The sequence below is a fragment of the Ictalurus furcatus genome, chromosome 26 (genome assembly GCF_023375685.1).
Source record: "Ictalurus furcatus strain D&B chromosome 26, Billie_1.0, whole genome shotgun sequence".
NCBI classification, from domain to species: Eukaryota; Metazoa; Chordata; class Actinopteri; order Siluriformes; family Ictaluridae; genus Ictalurus; species Ictalurus furcatus.
In genome coordinates this window covers 1,727,828-1,749,280 of record NC_071280.1, presented here as the reverse complement: position 1 = coordinate 1,749,280, position 21,453 = coordinate 1,727,828, and the positions used below count along the sequence as shown (strand labels likewise).

The following is a 21,453-nucleotide window of genomic DNA, read 5'->3' as shown; positions in this document are numbered from 1 at the left end:
TTTAAAAACATGATTCAATTATTTTCAAGTGATTCATTTATTTTCACATGATGCTTTTTTATGATTCATTTAATTTCTAATGGTTTATTCTTTTGAGCATGATTCAATGTTTTCAAATTCACATGTGATTCTTTTTTTAAAAACATGATTCATTTATTTTTAAATATGCTTCTTTTTTTACACACATGTCTATGAGAATGAACTGTTTTTTTGGTTGAAGGCATGGTTTGGACAGAGGGGTAATGAAAATGAGACACAGTTGAACCTTTCGGTGAGAGAGAGAGAGAGAGAGAGAGAGAGAGAGAGGGAGAGGCCAATTAGCCAAGCTCTTTTTGATCTCCCATTGTTTGAGCATGGCCGGCTGTGATAGAGCTGAAGGCGAGTGTATTTCTGCTTCCTGCTTTGATTTAATTCCTGTTTGACGTCACATGCATTGTTGCATGTTAGGAGACGTTTTTTGGAGGAAAACAATGGCAAGATGATGGGTTGATATAAAAAAACAAACAAACCATAGGGACACACAAAGATCGAAATCTAATAACACTAAGAAGGGAAAGTAATAAGAAATTTTTCCGCTTGATTCATTTGTTTTCATATGATTTATTTATATTCATATGAGTCATTTACTTTTTTACGCGATTAATTTATTTACACATGATTTTATATTTACATCATTCATTTTTTTACGATGATGTTTTTCTCAGGTGATTATTATTATAATTTTTTTTTTTTACCAAATTCTTTCTTTTTTTGTGCAAATAATTCATTCATTGTCACATGTGATTCCTTTGCCTGATTCATTTATTTTCACGTGATTCTTTTACCCATTTCATTCCTTTTACGTGATTTTTTTTTTATTTTTTTACAAATGATTCCTTTGTGGTCACATTTGATTCTTTTCCCTGATTCACTTATTTTCATGTGATTCTTTTATCCGATTCATTTATTTTTCTCGTGATTTCATTTCACAATAATTTTTTTATTTTTACATTACCATGATTTATTAACATTCACATGATTCAATTACTATATATTCATATGGTTAATTATTTTCATGTGGTTCATTCATGTGAACATGATTCGTTCATTCTCACATGTGATTATTGTAAATGATTCATTTATTTTCAAATGTGATTCTTATAAATTATTCATTTATTTTCACGTGAATTTTTTATTACATGATTACTTTTTTTTTCTTTCTTTCTTTCTTTATTTATTTTACAAATGATCCATTCATTGTCACATTTGATTCTTTTTCACCCAATTCACTTTTTCATGTGATTCTTTTACCTGATTCATTCATTCAAGTGATCTTTACACAATTCATTTATTTTCACATGATTCATTTGCGTTTAGACGATTCGTTTATTTTCACGTGGGATTTTATTGAACATGATTCAATTACATTCACACGATTCACTTATTTTTCCAGGTGATTTCACTTACTGTACATTCATATGGCGAAATTTATTTCACACGGTTTATTCTCTTTTTTTATTTTATTTTACATGATTCATCCATTTTCATGTGAATTTTTTTATTAACATGATTGACATGATCATGATCACGTGATTTTTTTCCCCCCAAGTGAATAGTTCATTTCCACATGCGATTCTTTTACGTGCGATACATCCATTTTCACACGATTTGTTTTCACGCACGATTCATTTATTTTCACGTTACTTTTTAAAATGCATTTACTTTCAAATGCGATTAAAAAAGAACATGATATGCACATGATATCAGGGCAGAACACGTTGAAATGCGTTTTTCACGTGTTACTCAAACGTATGAGATTTTTCTGTATGAAAGGAGCTAGCAGTGCTAACGCTAATACCCTTTTTTTTTCCCAGTAACTGAACGTGGGCTGTTAGATGCCTGAGGATGTGCTACTTGTTGTGTGTGTGCCCATAGAGAGAGCGAGCGGGGGGGGGGGGGGGAATTGCAGAGGTCTTCTATAACAAATCACACTTTTACGGCGGATAATCCAATGACAGCCAATTTGCCGAAGGGATATACTTTTTATTTCATGTCTTCTTTATATATTTCTCACTCCCTCTTTTACAAGGCAATCTGTTCAGGATCCAGGCTGAAGCAGGAGGCATTAACATGCCTGTCCAATCACGAAGGGCAGATTACGGCCACCGGAACCGAAGGGCCTAATCGTTAAAGTGCCACGTTTCCAAACGTGGACAGAGGCAGAGGTGTGGTTCGGATTAAGGTGATAAAGTGGGTTCTCCATCTTTCTGCCACTTCTTAAGTCTGTCAAGGTCGTGAAAAATGTTCACGGAAGATATACGAAGGGAGCAGAACACTGCTAACTCTCATCCCAGTCTTATTATCCGATCTTATTGGCGGCGTTCCTCTCGGGGAACCTGTAGGACCGTTAAAGATTTTCACACGTACAGTCGTAAAAAAGAGTAACTCGAGGGTTCTTTTAGAGATGTCTTTAAACAGATGCTTCTTTAAAGGGAGCACCCACGTGTTGTCGGGTTCCACACGGAACCTTTATATTCGGTTGCTAGACGGAACCTTTCATTCGCTAATAGTGTACGTTTTCTGATGTGTAAGTCCAGATGAAGCAGTTTTCTGGTTCGGACCTGCCCCGAAACATTCCACACAAGTTCCAGATATTTCTTCGTAGGTACATTTTTCCCAGTTTCTTTAAAAACTGCTAGCTAGAGCAAGCTACACTCCGAGCTCAGGGATATCAAGGTGACCTCTGATGAAGTTCTGGAGTAGAATGTGAAGAGCAGGTCCGGTTTCATGACGTAAAATGTAATTTCCCCAATATTTCTAATCATTTTCATTTTGTCTTGAATATACTGTATATTACCTCCTATGCGTATTAACGTTATTACCAATTCTGAGGACCATCGCCACGTCAACTCTACATTCCTAACTGCGCCACAGTTTTGCCTAATTGGATGGAAACCATATGATAAACATTTTCCCTGGTTATTTGACACCGTCGGATACCTTCAGATAGCATCCAGATGGGATCCATTCATATCCATTAATCTGTAGACAATCCCATCACCCTTGGATGACCAGGACTGCTCCATTAAAGAGTCCCTCATCTTCTTCCATCCTTCTTTCTCCCTGGAGAACCCTACAGCTCAACCTGCTTCTGCACTCTCTTCCACAGCAGAAGCCTGTAAGATCCTTCAGCGTCTCCTTTGAGCTCTGGGCACGCCGGAGGTCAACCTACACCAGAACTTCAAACACCCAACTGCGAGTTGATGTAAAATGGACCAGAAGGAAGGAAGCAGCTTTTTCTTTTGAAGTTTCCCGAAGCACATGTTGCACAGGGGGATGGATGGATGGCGTCCTGGAAGTTTAGTGTGGAAAAATAAAATATGTCTAATGATGTCTGTGGAATCATTGTAAGGTCCTTCTTAGTATCTTCAAAGCTCCTTCTTGGTACAAGACTGTGTGGTTTGATGAAATAAACACCAGGCTAGTTCTACTCATCAGCCGACAGTGTTCTTTGGTTTGGCGCTGAAGGGGAACCCATAAGCAGATGATATTGTTCCCAAGTAGAACTCACTTAGCAGACTAGAACTGTTAACCGTCCAAAGAAGCCCTGAGGAACGCATTTTTAAAGCATGTATCTCGGATGGTGTTTTTTTGAGGCACGTGATTCCAGTGGTTTCCAGATGAATTCAAGCTTTGTCTTGGGTCAACCTCTGTCACCCTTTCTCTGACTTCAGATCTCTTTTCATCTTGAGTTATGAATGAAAGGAAGTCGTGCTCTCGGGTGACCCCTCGGAGGAAAAGCAAAAACGGCACAGATGACCCCGAGGCACGGTGAAAGAAGATGGCGAAATGACCTGAAGTACTTATGTCAACTTTGAACATTTATCAACAGTTAAATGGGCAGCTCTTTGTCTCTGTCTCCAGGCGTCAACGTGGAAAGGTCGGAGATCAGAGGGAAGCACAGGATTCGAGTTATCTCTATAAGCAAGTTATTTTTGAAGGATTTGGGCATGAATGTAGTGTCTATTGGTCTTTAAGTCCATGATTCAGGTACCGAATGCTCTGCAGCGACGTCTGAGACAGTGGAGACACCCCTGACGCAATTTATCTACGGTTTTAAACATGCGTAAACATGTACAGGTAAGCCATTCGCTAGCTAAGTGAGCTGGACTAGCTAGCTAGATCTTTGAAGTTCTATAGCATTAACCTTAAGACCTCACTTTGATGTTCATTAGTGATTGTGATGCCCAGGATAATGTTTAAGGGGAACATGATAGATATGGTTTAACTTGAGCTAGCTAGCTAGCTAGCGAAAGTCCTGAAACCGCAACAGCATTTGGCTAAGTTAGCTAGCCAGTTAACGTTAGCTTTCCGCTCACTTTAGAGTTTAGTAACGTGGTTAGTGACATAATTGTTCGTAATGTTTTTGGATTAATTGTAGACGTGTACAAAAGGAATTTTTGGAGCACTATTTTAAAGTGAATTATTATTATAATTATTAATATTACAGTCGCAGTTCTTTTACACAAGTCAGTATGTTTTGTTCTCTTTCCACCGCCGTTGACGTCTCTCCTCATTAAAGTTCACCTCCATCTCGCTGCAGTCTTTTCTTAGTAAAATAATTACTTGTATCTTGTTTGGTTTAATAATAAATGTATCAGCTAATCAAATGAATAAGGGGTGTTCTCAGGATCACGCAGTTCATTAGCGTCTCAGTCTGCCATCGCCATGGTTTCCGCACGAAGGGTCGGCGGACCTCCTCGGCTGGAGCGCCGGAGAGTGAACTTTAATTAAGCCGGTTTAAAGCGCATGCATCTTGTTGAGGTGAGAGGAAACACAATCGAGTCTAAAACACGGCTAATTCGATCCGTTCTATGAAGCTGACAGCTAGCACTGCCGCCAAAACGTCCTCTCTCTTTAATAGCTCGTTTACACGTCAAGCGTTCGCTCCGTGTTCGTTCTTTTTTTCAGGGGGAAAAGGCGAGCCGGTCGTTTTTTTTACAATGACCTTCAGAACTGTCAGGAAAACGCCAGCATCTTGTCCACTCATCTCTGAGTGGATTAGCGAAAGATCTTTGACTCCCTGTTTTGCTAGGATTAGTTCATCCAGCTCTGAACGTTAGCATGGAGTTCAAGAGATCCTTTGAAGTTGTGGAGAAAGGGATGATCCTCGGCACAAAGACATTAGCAGGAGCTTGTCAGGTTGCGTAAGATATCAAGGCTAGATATATAAAACATTCAATCGTTTTCGGTTCATGTGGTCTGCTGGTATTTTCGCTTCGATATATTGTGTCATGCAGTTATTCTTATCCAAACACTCTAAAGTCCTCTTCCAGCCGTGTGGGTTTTTGGGGGAAATCTGGAATCACTTTAGTGTAAATATGAATTCTTGGACACTCTTGGATGGTATTGACTATTGTTAGCATGTGGCTTACATGGTTAAATCAAGGGTCAAAGCGTTTTACAAAATCTTTAGCTTTAACCTCAACTTCCTCTCCAGGTTAACCAATCAGCGCTCGGTCCTTTGATCAGTTCAGGTCAGACACTGGCCATACGTAAGCCATTTTAGAGATTACAGGAAGGGAAATGGAATAATGACGCTCTTGTTAAGTACTTTTTCTTCATTTTGTTTGATTTTTGCGCTAAAACAAGCCTTTTGCTTTGCGGTACACAATCTCTGATATATTTTTTGCGGAAGAAATCTATGATCTTTTCGTATTGCGATCCCGAAGAGTCGTAGGCGTATTGGTGGTCTTGGCGTGATCGGTTAAAGCCTTGTCAGGGACAACCGCACGTTTTCAGGTAAACAGATGCCTTTTTTTGTTTTATTTTGTTTACTATTAAAGGACAATACGATTGAAAACGTCTTGCGTTCATTTTTATTCGGTATTATTATTATTATTATTATTATGTTTCTGAGTGCATGTACTCGGACCCTATAAACGCACACAAACCTGAATATGTGTGTTTCCTTGATTTGTGCTGACCTGGCAACCTTCAGTTCTCATTAGCTAAGTCCTGTTGGAGTGTTCAGAGAAAACACTACATCAGGTTCATTCGCCATTTTGAATGATTAAAGTAGGCTGTATAGTAGGACTGCTAGTTCATTGATATTACGATAGAGTCTACGGGACCAATAGAGAAGTCTTCCAAAGTCCAGACAGAATTTAGGAATGAGGTAGAAATCAAGTCTGTTTTTTTTAAGCATAAGTTGGTGGCTTGACGGCTTCCAAAACGACGAAGGCTAACAGATGAGCCAGATGTTCACGCAGTGTTGTCATAACAAATCGCAGTCAAGCCCCGTCTGCTGTGACAGAGCGTAATAAGGAACGTGGCTGAAGGCTTCATTATTATTGGCTGCGATGAAAGCCAGGACAAGAGGTGGCTGAATTCCATACATACCACTGTACGGTTGAAGTGCGAGTCATAATACAAACGCACACACACACACAGAGAATTCTTGTGGTTTGCTGAGTTATTATGGATGATGACTCACTCAATGAATCATTCAGTTAAATGAATACTCTCCCCCACCCCACTGAATTAGGTGGGGTAATGACCAGTTGCATAGCATGACCCACGTCATTTCAATCCTTTTAAAAGCCATTATAGCATTTGTTTAAGTAACTTAATCCTTCTATAAAGTCATGGTATAAAAAACAAAAGTGACCAAAATCGTATGATAGACAGTACGGTATTTATAACGTCTGCCTTTGACAACCCTGACCAGGATGAAGAGTAAAATCAAGTGCTTATTGTGTGTTTTTCAACAAACTTATAACACGTAGCTACACGACAGCTTGATGAAATCATGTCATTCACAGTGTTAGCTCGAAAGCTCTGAGACAGCCGGGTGACCGTTGACGATCTACCCATGATTGTCAATTTGCAGGAAGACGCCGAGGTTGTAAAACGTCCCAAATAAAACCGTTGTTTACGTTTTCTTAAAGTAGCGTGTACTATTTCCCAGACTTGACTGACTTGATTTTCCAAAAATACCACTCAAATATACATTGTTTTTCCCACTCATCGAATTCGGTCACCTATCGCACGACAGCTACCGAACCGGAGGCGTTAAGACTATAACACATGCTTCCTTTGAGACACGTGAAGGCCGGATGGCGTCGCAGGGCGGCGTAACACGTTCGGAGGAAAGCGCTATGCGCCCTCTTCCGCATACACGATCTCACAGATTGGCTAGCGGAGCTGTGATTGACAGAGGAGCGTGACTTTGCTCTTCCCACCTAGACAGCATGGACAGTTTTTGCCACAGATGGCTGTGGCATTGTCAGGAATTCGAACTCGTGATCTACCGATATCATGTTTCTCATGAGGTTAAAGGTTTGATGGAGCACCGTCGTGAGTACTCCGCAGGTTCCCAACCCTGGTCCTGTTGAACCACACCTTAGTGTGCTCACACATCCACTTCAGCTCCAACTCAGGAATGGCTGGTGTGTTAGACGGGTTCTCCAGGAACCTGAGGAATACAGTGTCACATGGGCGGTGCGAATGAAGAAGTTGCCCGCTAAACACACGATCTGTATCCATTGTGTCATATCTGTTTCTGCTAATAGACCATGAAATACACACTTCCTCCTAGAAACAGGAAGCTCATACGAGATACGGTTGTTCTCAAATGCCGTAATGTACTATTCCATCTTTTGTCCTTCTTACACCTTTGAACCTGAACTCATCATAGATATGATTTATTTCCTTTTTTAATCTGCGTGCAAACCAAAACATTGAAACATCATACACAACAACTACTACTACTACTACTCCTAATAATAATAATAATAATAATGATAATAAATACCTTGGCTTTTATCTGGCAAAAGTTTAACGGTGTGTATCTGTCTTACCTTGTGGTGTGTGTGTGTATGAAGTGGTCGCCGAGGCCACATTTCCCCCTGCCATGAGCAGCTTATTTCCCAGTAGGCGAGAGATAAAACAATCCTGCTGATGCGATGTGGCCCGTGTTTGACCTTTCTGGTTAAACGGTGAAACGAGGCTCATCGTTCACCTCTGATCCACGTGGCCATAATGGATGAAAAAAAAAAAAGATGGAAAGGTGGAAAGAGCGCGAATCATCTGCTGTGGTCTCCAGATTTCGGGTGGGTGGGTGGGTGGGGGGGAATAAATATTTCGCTGCTAATCCGTTGATTGATGCGTTGAAACGTTAAGAAATAAATAGGCAGCAATAAAGCTTGATGTGACTTAACAAAGAGATATAACTTCACTAAAGCTTTCCACTGAGAATGCTTTTTATTTACTGCGTTCTCGAAGAAAATGACAAATATTTTTCATATATATTCATATAATAACTAAGAGAATTTACTCTGAAGAGTACAGGATTAGGATTTCATTCATTAAAACCCTACACGCAGTCCAAGTTTGATATTTTCTACTATGACTAGTTCCAAAAAGGCAGAAAATAATATCTTTCAACCAGAAATAAACCGAATTTTGACAACAAAAAAAATTCGATTTTGGTTTTGGTTTTCCCAAACCACTTTAAAAAATATTGTGACTCCTTCCGTAAAGGTCTTACAAGTCCATGTGGATGAGTTGTTACTATAGAAACGATACGGTATTAGATAAAACACATTAAAATTACAGTTGGAGCTGTTGTTATAGAAAATGAATCAACCCCTTCTGACCAATCAGATTAGAGAATTCAACAGCACTGTGGCTGTAAGGACTGATATACCGTAGATATAGTCTATATAACCTTTTGACTCACATTAGTAGTGATGGAATCTAGTTTGTGAGATATAATTTGGCCAAATTTGCATTAATTGTTTGAAAAGCGATGACAGGAAAATAGTTTTTTGGCCACGGTTTCAGGATTCAGTCATTTTCATTTCATAAGGGAAATCATAACGGATGTTGTTTAATGGTTACAGTCAGGGAGTTATTCTGGCTCCATTAACTCTGTGCTATGCGAAGCAGTTTTCAAACCTTCGCACATCTGTCACGGCCGTTTTACACGTGTTCCGTGAGCTGGAGTGTAACGGCCACCGTGAGGCTCTCAACGCTGTCGTAAAACCATCGCGTGTGCCAAGTTCTGATAATGTATAACATTTATGTTCATGGTAGAGGTCGTTTTTTGCCCCTGAACGGTTATGCTAATGCTACATTTCGGTGTTTTGTGGGATTGCATATTGTGAGACAAATGCAACAGCCCATAATGGTGGATGGGGATAAAGCATTAGCTGGCGCCGTCCCTCCTCACAGATGGTAGTGTCCGAAACCTGCCTTTATGGTGCGCTAACATGGATTCGTTTAACACCAGGCCAGCATGTTGATAAGTTTATTGCTGTCTCTCTAAATAGCACATTTTAGTGCTTAGTGAAAAATTTTTTATTCGCCATTAAAGTGATTCAGTTTCTCCATCTGGCCATTTGTGTTTTCTTGTGGGTGGATGGGGATTCAACAATGCGTCAGCATAATTCGCGTATGCTAAATGCAACTCACTACGATAAACCGAAGCCAGGGTATAGAGCTTGTTGTTTTCTGGATTCTGATTGGTCAGAAGGTGTGCACATCGACAGCCGTGACAGCCGTGCAGCTGCTTATATTAAAGTACTCGTTCTGCGTAATACGATATCATAACAACTTACAGATGGGCTTCTGTGCTGAACAGGCCATCAAAATGGATAATAAATAAAACACCCATATAACTGTTGATATGGTGAAGTTTTTTCATTAACCAGGCTTGCAAGGTTTCCGCATAATTCACTACATTAAAAAATAAACAACACAAAATATCCGAAAGTAACCCAGAAAAAAAGCAGGCATTTGAAAAGAGACATATTTTTCTCAGCCTTTGTGTAGGAAACAAGGTCACCATGGTGTGCATGCATTTCTGACATACAGACATTATCCAGTCTACGTTATCCCCCCCTCACCATGATTGCGCAATACCCACTTTTCTTTTTGCTGTTATAATAACCTCCACTTTGTTCTCAGAAGGCTTTCCACTAGATTTTGGAGCCTGACAGTGTTCATTCAGCAGCAGGAGCGTTAGTGATGCCAGGCTGATGCCGGGTGAGGACTCGAACGCCTGGGGTGCAGTTGATGTTCCAATTCAACCCTAAGGTGTTCAGTCGGGTTGAGGCCAGGGCTCTGATCACTCAGGTCACTCGATCAGGTTCTTCCACTCCAACCTTAACACACCATGGCTTCATGGAGCTCGCTTTGTGCACAGTGGCATTGTCATGCTGGAACAAGTTTGGGCCTCTTAGTTTCAGTAAAAGGGAAATTCTGTATGCCACAAAGCCATTCTGTACAACTTCGTGGCAACAGTTTGGGGAAGAAACACATACGGGTGTGATGGCTAGGGGGTGTACATACTTTTCATCTCATAGTGTCTATGGTGGTACTTTGAATCATAGCCCCTGTGGACCAGCCTCCACTGCAGTTTAGTGGAGATGGTCTAAGAGTTTGAGCAGCGCGGCCCGTGTTTTGATCGCAGTTTTCAGAACCTTACCTCTTACCAATAAGAAAAGGACCATCAGGATCTTCCGACAGTTGTCATCACTTGTCATATTTTTGGAATTTGTGGAGGCAGTTTTATGATAATTAAATACTATTTTCCAGAGTAATGGCTGTATTTATTCTATTTATAATAAATCGACAATATTTTATTTCACAGAATTTATTTTTGTGTGTGTGTGTGTGTGTGTGTGTTTGATTTCATTTTCTCGCCCCACCTGAGCGGCAGGACACTTCTGGAATAAAAAAATATATATACATATGAATATATATATTTTTTAAATATATATTTTCTTTTTCATTTTGAGATTTGTTTAACACCAGGCTAACGAAAACTAAAAGAAAGGCAAAACGTGAAGGTTCTCAGGTGATACTATGCTAACATGCTAATACACACAACAGCCACTTCCTTTATTTCCCTGCACTTCCGGTTTCCCTGGCGAGTGAGTAAGAGGGAGAGAGAAAGAGCGCGAGCGCGCGCGGGGAGCTGAACTCCGTGGAATTGTTTACACTTTTATTTATTATTATTATTTTCCCCCCTGTTGTTTGAGGTGTAGACTCAGGTGAGAAACTATTTCGAGAAGAAATTCGGAATTAACTCGGCTGAAAGAGGATTCCGGCCACACCTGAAGTTTCCCCCATGACACCTGTCGCTGGTGTTTGTGTTCACGCGCGAGCGCAAAGTAACACCAGGTGGACGGCATCCATGTTAGGGCTGTTCTGTGTAATATAGCGTTAAAAATAGAAATATTATAGCGATTATAGTGTTGTTATTTGTTATTTTTTACCGTGAGAATGAAAGTGACTGTGAACTTTGGGAGCACTGGAGTCGTGGTGCCGTGTAAAGACGGCTGGATTGTGCGGGACCTGATGGACCAAGCCACTCAGCGGTACAAGAAAATAGTCGAACAGGTAACATTTCCGTCTTTTATGACTTTTTAACGCTTATTTGGTCGAAGTATTAATAATTAAATGAGCACCCCCACTCAAAAAACTAGGGAATTTGGTCAGCAATAGGCTTTCTTTACGTAATGTACACCTGTTTCACCTGTCTCGGTGGGTGTGGCGTAAGCAGTTGGTCACGTGACACCTGGATGTCAACAACAGCCTACTTGTGTACATAAACTGCATAAATAATTGATATATATATTAAATAATAAAATATATATTACATATGCTGAGATGTTAGTGTTACAACCTTATAAAAAAAGGCCTTTATGTATTTTTTAGTTTTATGCACCGAATACTCTTTACTGCTAGCTTGTGTGTCTTTTATACATTTATATAAAATAGATATATAAAAAAAATTTTTAAATATTTTTTTTACAGCATTACATTTTTTCTACTACATTGATTTATTTTTTTTATTATTAGCCTAATTAGTATTTCTGATTCTTTCCCTAACGCATCACATTTTTTAGAATGAGTTTTTTTCATTCCTTTGATTTATTTAAGAAAATGTGAATGTTTTGCTTTAATTTCATTTTCTTTTATAATTTCATATTCATTTAATTAGCAGGTTTGACTTTTTCTTTTTTTTTTTTTTTAGAAGATATTTCCAAATTGAAATCTGTGTGTTTCTCATTTCTGTCATTCATTTGATGTGTTTCTTTAATGAAAGTGTATTGTGTTGTTTTTTTTTTTTTTCCTTTTTAAAAAATTATTTTCGCTGATCACATTTTCGCATTCATCTCACGTTTCACCGCCATATCATTTGCCTTCATCATCATCATCGTACTGCCTTCACTGCATGGCACTCGACGCCAACCTGAGAGAATCATGATGTGTGTGTGTGTGTGAGAGAGAGAGATAAATGCGGCCGTGCCATTAATCGCCCCCCTATCTCCGGACCCAGACCTGCAACCTGCGTTTGATTGGTTTGGCCTGGACGGCAGGCTTTGTTCAGAGAGCATTTTCATATGCCTGAGTGACGGCTGTAATGTAATGCAGCTTAAGCCCCCGTGTTGCCCAGCGCACCTGGCAGAATGGCCGAGCTCAGGCTGTGGCAGGCACGGAGAGGGCAACACGGGGGGCTTAAACTGCGTTCCCCAGCGTCGTCATCCAAAAATCCTCATAAATGGGGGAAAAACAAAAACAAAGAGAAGTTCAATTATATCCAAATTATATGTAAATTAGCAATAATTATGTTCAGTAGTGTGGAAAAATTCAGGGTTGGCATATTTTCTCTTCTGTCAAATTGCCAGAGCTCCACTAAACACTAAACTGCTCCGAAACAAAGATGTTAATCCTGAAATGTACAATGTTCAATGACCGTTTACACCAGAAATGTGAAAACGGCATAGTGGAAAGCTTATTAGGAAAGCTCCTCTGATAAATATGCTCGATTGCGAATGAGACGAATAATAATAATAATAATAAAAGATATATTTTAAATGGTTCTAATCAAAGATACTGATCCAGAAATGTACTCTGATCAGAGAATATCTGTTGTAGTGTAGTAGCAGCTGTTGGTGGCTGATTTCTGTACTTGTATGTTTACTTTACCTCGGAGTTTTTATTTTTTGATATTAATGAGGCCATGAGTGCTTTTAATTACAAATGAAACGTTTCATTCCTGGATTGTTCTCAAAATGCTGAAAATCTGACTCTGATTTAAACATGTAAAACATGTAAAAGAGAAAGCAGTGGGAGTGAGCTCCGACCTTTGGACTCTAGTTCAGGTTGAGTTGAAATCTGTGCTTCAGGGAAGTCAGAAATAAATAAATATGACAATAACAATTATAATAATAATAATAATAATAATAATAATAATGAGTCTTTATTGATTACACATACATTTCAGTACAGTGAAATTCTTTTCTCCGCATACCCCAGCCTGTCAGGAAGTTGGGGTCAGAGTGCAGGGTCAACCATGATACAGCGCCCCCTGGAGCAGAGAGGGTTTAGGGCCTTGCTCAAGGGCCCAACAGTGGCAGCTTGGCAGTGCTGGGGCTTGAACCCCCGACCTTCTGATCAGTAACCGTCAAGCCACAACCGCCCATAATAATAATAATAATAATAATAATAAGTATTAGTAGAAGCAGTAGTATTAATAATTGCAGTAGTAGTGTTGGTAGAAGCAGTAGTAGAAGTAGTATTAGTAGAAGCAGTAGTATTAATAGTTGCAGTATTAGTAGAAGCAGTAGTATTAATAGTTGCAGTAGAAGAAGTAGTAGTAGTATTAATAGTTGCAGCAGTAGTATTGGTAGAAGCAGTAGTATTATTAGTAGAAGCAGTAGTAGTATTGGTAGAAGCAGTAGTATTAATAGTTGCAGTAGTAGTATTAGTAGAAGTATCAGTGGAAGCAGTAGTAGTAGAAGCAGTAGTATTAGTAGTAGTATTGGTAGCAGTAGTAGTATTAGTAGAAGTAGTAGAAGCAGCAGTATTAGTAGAAGTAGTAGTATTAATAGTTGCAGTAGTAGTAGAAGCAGTAGTATTAATAGTTGCAGTATTAGTAGAAGCAGTAGTAGTATTGGTAGAAGTAGTAGTATTAATAGTTGCAGTAGTAGTAGAAGCAGTAGTATTAATAGTTGCAGTATTAGTAGAAGCAGTAGTAGTATTGGTAGAAGTAGTAGTATTAATAGTTGCAGTAGTATTAATAGTTGCAGTATTAGTAGAAGCAGTAGTAGTATTGGTAGAAGTAGTATTAATAGTTGCAGTATTAGTAGAAGCAGTAGTAGTATTAGTAGAAGTAGTAGTATTAATAGTTGCAGTAGTAGTAGAAGCAGTAGTAGTATTGGTAGAAGCAGTAGTATTAATAGTTGCAGTATTAGTAGAAGCAGTAGTAGTATTAGTAGAAGTAGTAGTATTAATAGTTGCAGTATTAGTAGAAGCAGTAGTAGTATTAGTAGAAGCAGTAGTAGTATTGGTAGAAGTAGTAGTATTAATAGTTGCAGTAGTATTAATAGTTGCAGTATTAGTAGAAGCAGTAGTAGTATTGGTAGAAGCAGTAGTATTAATAGTTGCAGTATTAGTAGAAGCAGTAGTAGTATTAGTAGAAGTAGTAGTATTAATAGTTGCAGTATTAGTAGAAGCAGTAGTAGTATTAGTAGAAGCAGTAGTAGTATTGGTAGAAGTAGTAGTATTAATAGTTGCAGTAGTAGTAGAAGCAGTAGTATTAATAGTTGCAGTATTAGTAGAAGCAGTAGTAGTATTAGTAGAAGCAGTAGTAGTATTGGTAGAAGTAGTAGTATTAATAGTTGCAGTAGTAGTAGAAGCAGTAGTATTAATAGTTGCAGTATTAGTAGAAGCAGTAGTAGTATTAGTAGAAGTAGTAGTATTAATAGTTGCAGTAGTAGTAGAAGCAGTAGTAGTATTGGTAGAAGCAGTAGTATTAATAGTTGCAGTAGTAGTAGAAGCAGTAGTATTAATAGTTGCAGTATTAGTAGAAGCAGTAGTAGTATTAGTAGAAGCAGTAGTAGTATTGGTAGAAGTAGTAGTATTAATGGTTGCAGTAGTAGTAGAAGCAGTAGTATTAATAGTTGCAGTATTAGTAGAAGCAGTAGTAGTATTAGTAGAAGTAGTAGTATTAATAGTTGCAGTAGTAGTAGAAGCAGTAGTAGTATTGGTAGAAGCAGTAGTATTAATAGTTGCAGTAGTAGTAGAAGCAGTAGTATTAATAGTTGCAGTATTAGTAGAAGCAGTAGTAGTATTAGTAGAAGTAGTAGTATTAATAGTTGCAGTAGTAGTAGAAGCAGTAGTAGTATTGGTAGAAGCAGTAGTATTAATAGTTGCAGTAGTAGTAGAAGCAGTAGTATTAATAGTTGCAGTAGTAGTAGAAGCAGTAGTATTAATAGTTGCAGTAGTATTAATAGTTGCAGTATTAGTAGAAGCAGTAGTAGTATTGGTAGAAGTAGTAGTATTAATAGTTGCAGTATTAGTAGAAGCAGTAGTAGTATTAGTAGAAGTAGTAGTATTAATAGTTGCAGTATTAGTAGAAGCAGTAGTAGTATTAGTAGAAGCAGTAGTAGTATTGGTAGAAGTAGTAGTATTAATAGTTGCAGTAGTAGTAGAAGCAGTAGTATTAATAGTTGCAGTATTAGTAGAAGCAGTAGTAGTATTAGTAGAAGTAGTAGTATTAATAGTTGCAGTAGTAGTAGAAGCAGTAGTATTAATAGTTGCAGTATTAGTAGAAGCAGTAGTAGTATTGGTAGAAGCAGTAGTATTAATAGTTGCAGTAGTAGTAGAAGCAGTAGTATTAATAGTTGCAGTATTAGTAGAAGCAGTAGTAGTATTGGTAGAAGCAGTAGTATTAATAGTTGCAGTAGTAGTAGAAGCAGTAGTAGTATTAGTAGAAGTAGTAGTATTAATAGTTGCAGTAGTAGTAGAAGCAGTAGTATTAATAGTTGCAGTATTAGTAGAAGCAGTAGTAGTATTGGTAGAAGCAGTAGTATTAATAGTTGCAGTAGTAGTAGAAGCAGTAGTATTAATAGTTGCAGTATTAGTAGAAGCAGTAGTAGTATTGGTAGAAGCAGTAGTATTAATAGTTGCAGTAGTAGTAGAAGCAGTAGTAGTATTAGTAGAAGTAGTAGTATTAATAGTTGCAGTATTAGTAGAAGCAGTAGTAGTATTGGTAGAAGCAGTAGTATTAATAGTTGCAGTAGTAGTAGAAGCAGTAGTATTAATAGTTGCAGTATTAGTAGAAGCAGTAGTAGTATTGGTAGAAGTAGTAGTATTAATAGTTGCAGTAGTAGTAGAAGTAGTAGTATTAATAGTTGTAGTAGTAGTATTGGTAGAAGCAGTAGTATTAATAGTTGTAGTAGTAGTAGTAGTAGAAGTATTAATAGTTGTAGTAGTAGTATTGGTAGAAGCAGTAGTATTAATAGTTGCAGTATTAGTAGAAGCAGTAGTAGTATTGGTAGAAGCAGTAGTATTAATAGTTGCAGTAGTAGTAGAAGTAGTAGTATTAATAGTTGTAGTAGTAGTATTGGTAGAAGCAGTAGTATTAATAGTTGCAGTATTAGTAGAAGCAGTAGTAGTATTGGTAGAAGCAGTAGTATTAATAGTTGCAGTAGTAGTAGAAGTAGTAGTATTAATAGTTGTAGTAGTAGTATTGGTAGAAGCAGTAGTATTAATAGTTGTAGTAGTAGTAGTAGTAGAAGTAGTAGTATTAAGTTGCACTAGTAGTATTGGTAGAAGCAGTAGTAGTATTAGTAGAAGTAGTAGTATAAGTAATAGAAGTAGCAGTAGTATTATTAATTGTAGCAGTAGTAATAGTAGAAGCAGTAGTAGCAGTAATGGTAATTGTAGTAATAGTGGTAGTTGTTGTAATAATAGTATTAGTAGTGATAGTAATAGTAGCAGAAATAGTAATAGTATTAGTAGTGATAGTAATAGTAGTGATTAGTAATAGTAGTATTTATAGTGATAGTAATAGTAGCGGTAATAGTAGTATTAGTAGTGATTAGTAATAGTAGCGGTAATAGTAGTGATAGTAGTATTAGTAGTGATTAGTAATAGTAGTGATAGTAATAGTAGTGATTAGTAATAGTAGTGATAGTAATAGTAGTGATTAGTAATAGTAGTATTAGTAGTGATAGTAATAGTAGTGATTAGTAATAGTAGTATTAGTAGTGATAGTAATAGTAGTGATTAGTAGTGATAGTAATAGTAGTGATAGTAATAGTAGTGATTAGTAATAGTAGTATTAGTAGTGATAGTAATAGTAGTGATTAGTAATAGTAGTATTAGTAGTGATAGTAATAGTAGCGGTAATAGTAGTAATAGTAGCGGAAATAGTAGTAATAGTAGTGATTAGTAATAGTAGTGATTAGTAATAGTAGTATTAGTAGTGATAGTAATAGTAGTGATTAGTAATAGTAGTATTAGTAGTGATTAGTAATATTAGTGATAGTAATAGTAGTGATTAGTAATAGTAGTATTAGTAGTGATAGTAATAGTAGCGGTAATAGTAGTAATAGTAGCGGTAATAGTAGTATTAGTAGTGATAGTAATAGTAGCGGTAATAGTAGTAATAGTAGCGGTAATAGTAGTGATAGTAATAGTAGCGGTAATAGTAGTAATAGTAGCGGTAATAGTAGTATTAGTAGTGATTAGTAATAGTAGCGGTAATAGTAGTGATTAGTAATAGTAGTATTAGTAGTGATTAGTAATAGTAGCGGTAATAGTAGTGATTAGTAATAGTAGTATTAGTAGTGATTAGTAATAGTAGCGGTAATAGTAGTGATAGTAGTATTAGTAGTGATTAATAATAGTAGTGATAGTAATAGTAGTGATTAGTAATAGTAGTATTAGTAGTGGTAGTAATAGTAGCGGTAATAGTAGTAATAGTAGCGGTAATAGTAGTATTAGTAGTGATTAGTAATAGTAGCGGTAATAGTAGTGATTAGTAATAGTAGTATTAGTAGTGATTAGTAATAGTAGCGGTAATAGTAGTGATTAGTAATAGTAGTATTAGTAGTGATTAGTAATAGTAGCGGTAATAGTAGTGATTAGTAATAGTCGTATTAGTAGTGATTAGTAATAGTAGCGGTAATAGTAGTGATTAGTAATAGTAGTATTAGTAGTGATTAGTAATAGTAGCGGTAATAGTAGTGATTAGTAATAGTAGTATTAGTAGTGATTAGTAATAGTAGGGATAATAGTAGTGATTAGTAATAGTAGTATTAGTAGTTATTAGTAATAGTAGCGGTGATAGTAGTAATAGTAGTGATTAGTAATAGTAGTATTAGTAGTGATTAGTAATAGTAGCGGTAATAGTAGTGATAGTAGTATTAGTAGTGATTAGTAATAGTAGTGATAGTAATAGTAGTGATTAGTAATAGTAGTATTAGTAGTGGTAGTAATAGTAGCGGTAATAGTAGTAATAGTAGCGGTAATAGTAGTATTAGTAGTGATTAGTAATAGTAGCGGTAATAGTAGTGATTAGTAGTAGTAGTATTAGTAGTGATTAGTAATAGTAGGGATAATAGCAGTGATTAGTAATAGTAGTATTAGTAGTTATTAGTAATAGTAGCGGTGATAGTAGTAATAGTAGTGATTAGTAATAGTAGTATTAGTAGTGATTAGTAATAGTAGCGGTAATAGTAGTGATTAGTAATAGTAGTATTAGTAGTGATTAGTAATAGTAGGGATAATAGTAGTGATTAGTAATAGTAGTATTAGTAGTTATTAGTAATAGTAGCGGTGATAGTAGTAATAGTAGTAATAGTAGTGATTAGTAATAGTAGTATTAGTAGTGATTAGTAATAGTAGCGGTAATAGTAGTGATAATAGTATTAGTAGTGATTAGTAATAGTAGCGGTAATAGTAGTGATAGTAGTATTAGTAGTGATTAGTAATAGTAGTAATATCTAAAAATATCTAAAAAGTCGTTTAATGTACCTAGGCCCACTGTTGTTCTTTTGCACTGTTTATACACTCCAAGGTCCTTAAGTCTTTGGCAGAACCCTTACAGTTCTACACAGAACCCGAATCAGAGCGCGGTTTTCCCCTCAGAGTTTCGAGCAGACGGTTTGAATCCCAGGCTTCTTGAAGATCTCGCGAAACCTCAGTGAACATTGTAAGGTGGCACATTATCAGCGCAACTGGATTGTATAGAACACAGAGGCTTTTTAATGAGGCCCCAACTACAGCATTGTGATCACTGAACATAACAAAGTGTTTCAAATTACCACTTTAAAAAAAATTTTTTATTCAAACACCTTATTTTCCCCCCGGCTCCGCTTTCTCATGGCGTCTAATGTCACACTAATTTTGCTGCTGTCTAATGAAGTGTTCAGAGGATTAAAGCATGAAAAAGCAGCGCCTTGAGAAATTCCTCGCTAATCATCCTCACTTCCATTCTCACTCACTCCTCCGTTTCCCTCCAGAGGAAGTGATGACTTAAGTAACGCTACTGAGTTTTTAAACAGCATTTTTATGACATTTCTGATTTCATGGTTTATGCTTGGGAGGGGGATTGGGGGGGGGATTCTGACCTGAGTCCTGAATTCTCAAAATCTCCATCTACTGTAAACCCATTAATGCTAACCACTGAAAGACCATTTTAATCAGGATTATTTAACAACAGGAAGCTAGCCTCAGCAGGATGTAAGCCTCTGTATTAGCGTTATTCAGAGTGTTTTATTTCTAATCTACAGTGAGGTTCTGGAAATGGACATTGGCTTTTTTGACCTATTTGGACAAGCAAACATTTGTTCCCCTCTGAAACAGTGCTTATTAATAAAGTTGATACACTCTATCCAGTGCCACATAAAAGTGACCTTTTGTAGTCGTTTTCACAATTTAAATGAACAAAAAACACATCACATGGAAAAATTAAGTGCACCCCTACACCTTCAAATCCATATAATTAGAATCAGGCGGGTGCCAGTGATTTGGAACCCGCTTAGGGAGTGCAGGTGGAACCCGTCTTATTTATACCTTTGTCGTATCCCGTGTGATTGTAATGTCGTGGGGGGATTTGGAACGGGCAGTACATGCGAGAAAGCTTACAACTGAAACAATATTGCATGGAAGAGTGGTCAGACATTCCAGCAAGCCTGAGGCCAAGGGTGCACTTAGATTTTCCACCGAAGAATATCACATCTATTGATATTTCTGTTGAATAAATGATCGTGGCTTCAAAGATCATCGAACGTTTGCTCGTACAAATATGTCAAAAAAGCCGACAATTTCCATGGGGTGCGCTTATTTTCACATGACTGTAAACCATTAGCCTTACTCTTTAGTAAATAACATACTAGCTGTGACTTACTGAATATAACTTTACGGACTAATATACTAACTACAACTTAGGAAATACAATACAACCACAATTGAATAAATATAGTGAGTAAAGTTATATTTGTCAACTGTAGTTCCTAAGTCGTAGTTAGTGTATTAGAGTAAAGTTATATTTAGTAAATTGTAGTTGTAGTTCCTAAGTTGTAGTTAGTATATTAGCTTTACTCACTAATATACTAACTACAACTTAGTTAAATTTGACTTGTATTGTATTTCCTAACATACTAGCTACACTTTAATAAATAAAACCTTACTCATTATCAAGTTACATTTCAACTACATACAAACCATTCAATTATTAAATATATTTTAGTTAATAATATACTAACTCCAAGTTAAATATACTATACTGACTTACGGATGTATTTACCGAGTAACCACCGTTTACTAATTCCGTCTCGGCATCATACAAACTTACTGAAAACAAACTATAATTTCTCACAAACTATAATTTGCTAAATAAAACTTTACTAACTATAAGCTGTTAAATAAAACTTTACTCAATATCACATTAATTACAGCTTAACAGCCTGCAAATCATTATCTTAACGATTCTAACCTGTATCTTTACTCGGTAACGTACTAACTGTAACTTAAATACCTCGCCACTTACTGAGCTACTAACTACTGTGTACATTTCTAAATTCAACTTGGCAGCTGTTGACTAATTAAAAACGTCATTACTCACCAAGTACAGTTGACTAAATATAAGTTACTCGCTAACATGCTAAGTTTAACTTACGAAATCGAGCTTTAATTGTAACCCTGTTAACTAGAACCGAAGTAAATCTGACTTTACTCATCGTTCCAACTACAGATTTACTTGCTCGAGAATTAACCAAAGCTTGCTAACGTGCTAACAACAATTTCACAGTTACACACTCTGCTTGTGTACGGACTAGAGTTTGAATCGCGTGACTGCCTATCGTATTCGCCTATTGCGTAATAACTGCAACTTTTCTTGCGTGAGATCAGGGGTGTACTGGTGGTAACATCCTGGTCCCTGAACCTTCTAGACCAAGCAGAATTTGTTTAAAAACATTACCCCGTATCCGGGAGGGATGCGATGACGTGGTTCCACAGGTCGGTCTTGTTTTCTTGCATTTCCGCCTTTCGAACCGTGCGGCTGTTCGCACGAATCGCATCGCTTTCCCGAGAACCCTTTTCTCTGGTATTCGCACTTCAAATTTCCTCACATTATAACCCCTTTATTCTAAACCTTCAAGTTGG

General features: G+C 37.1%; 1 protein-coding gene across 2 annotated transcripts in view; it reads left to right on the top strand.

Annotated features, from left to right (window-relative positions):
• The first annotated feature begins 10,919 nt into the window (after positions 1–10,919).
• The window catches only part of pard3ba (par-3 family cell polarity regulator beta a), a 106,342-nt gene continuing 95,808 nt past the window's right edge, over positions 10,920–21,453 (top strand). For both annotated transcript variants that reach the window (XM_053615535.1, XM_053615534.1), the window contains exon 1: positions 10,920–11,388. In XM_053615535.1, the coding sequence (XP_053471510.1) occupies positions 11,272–11,388 (117 nt within the window). In that variant the 5' untranslated portion in view covers positions 10,920–11,271. The remainder of the gene's footprint in view (positions 11,389–21,453) is intronic.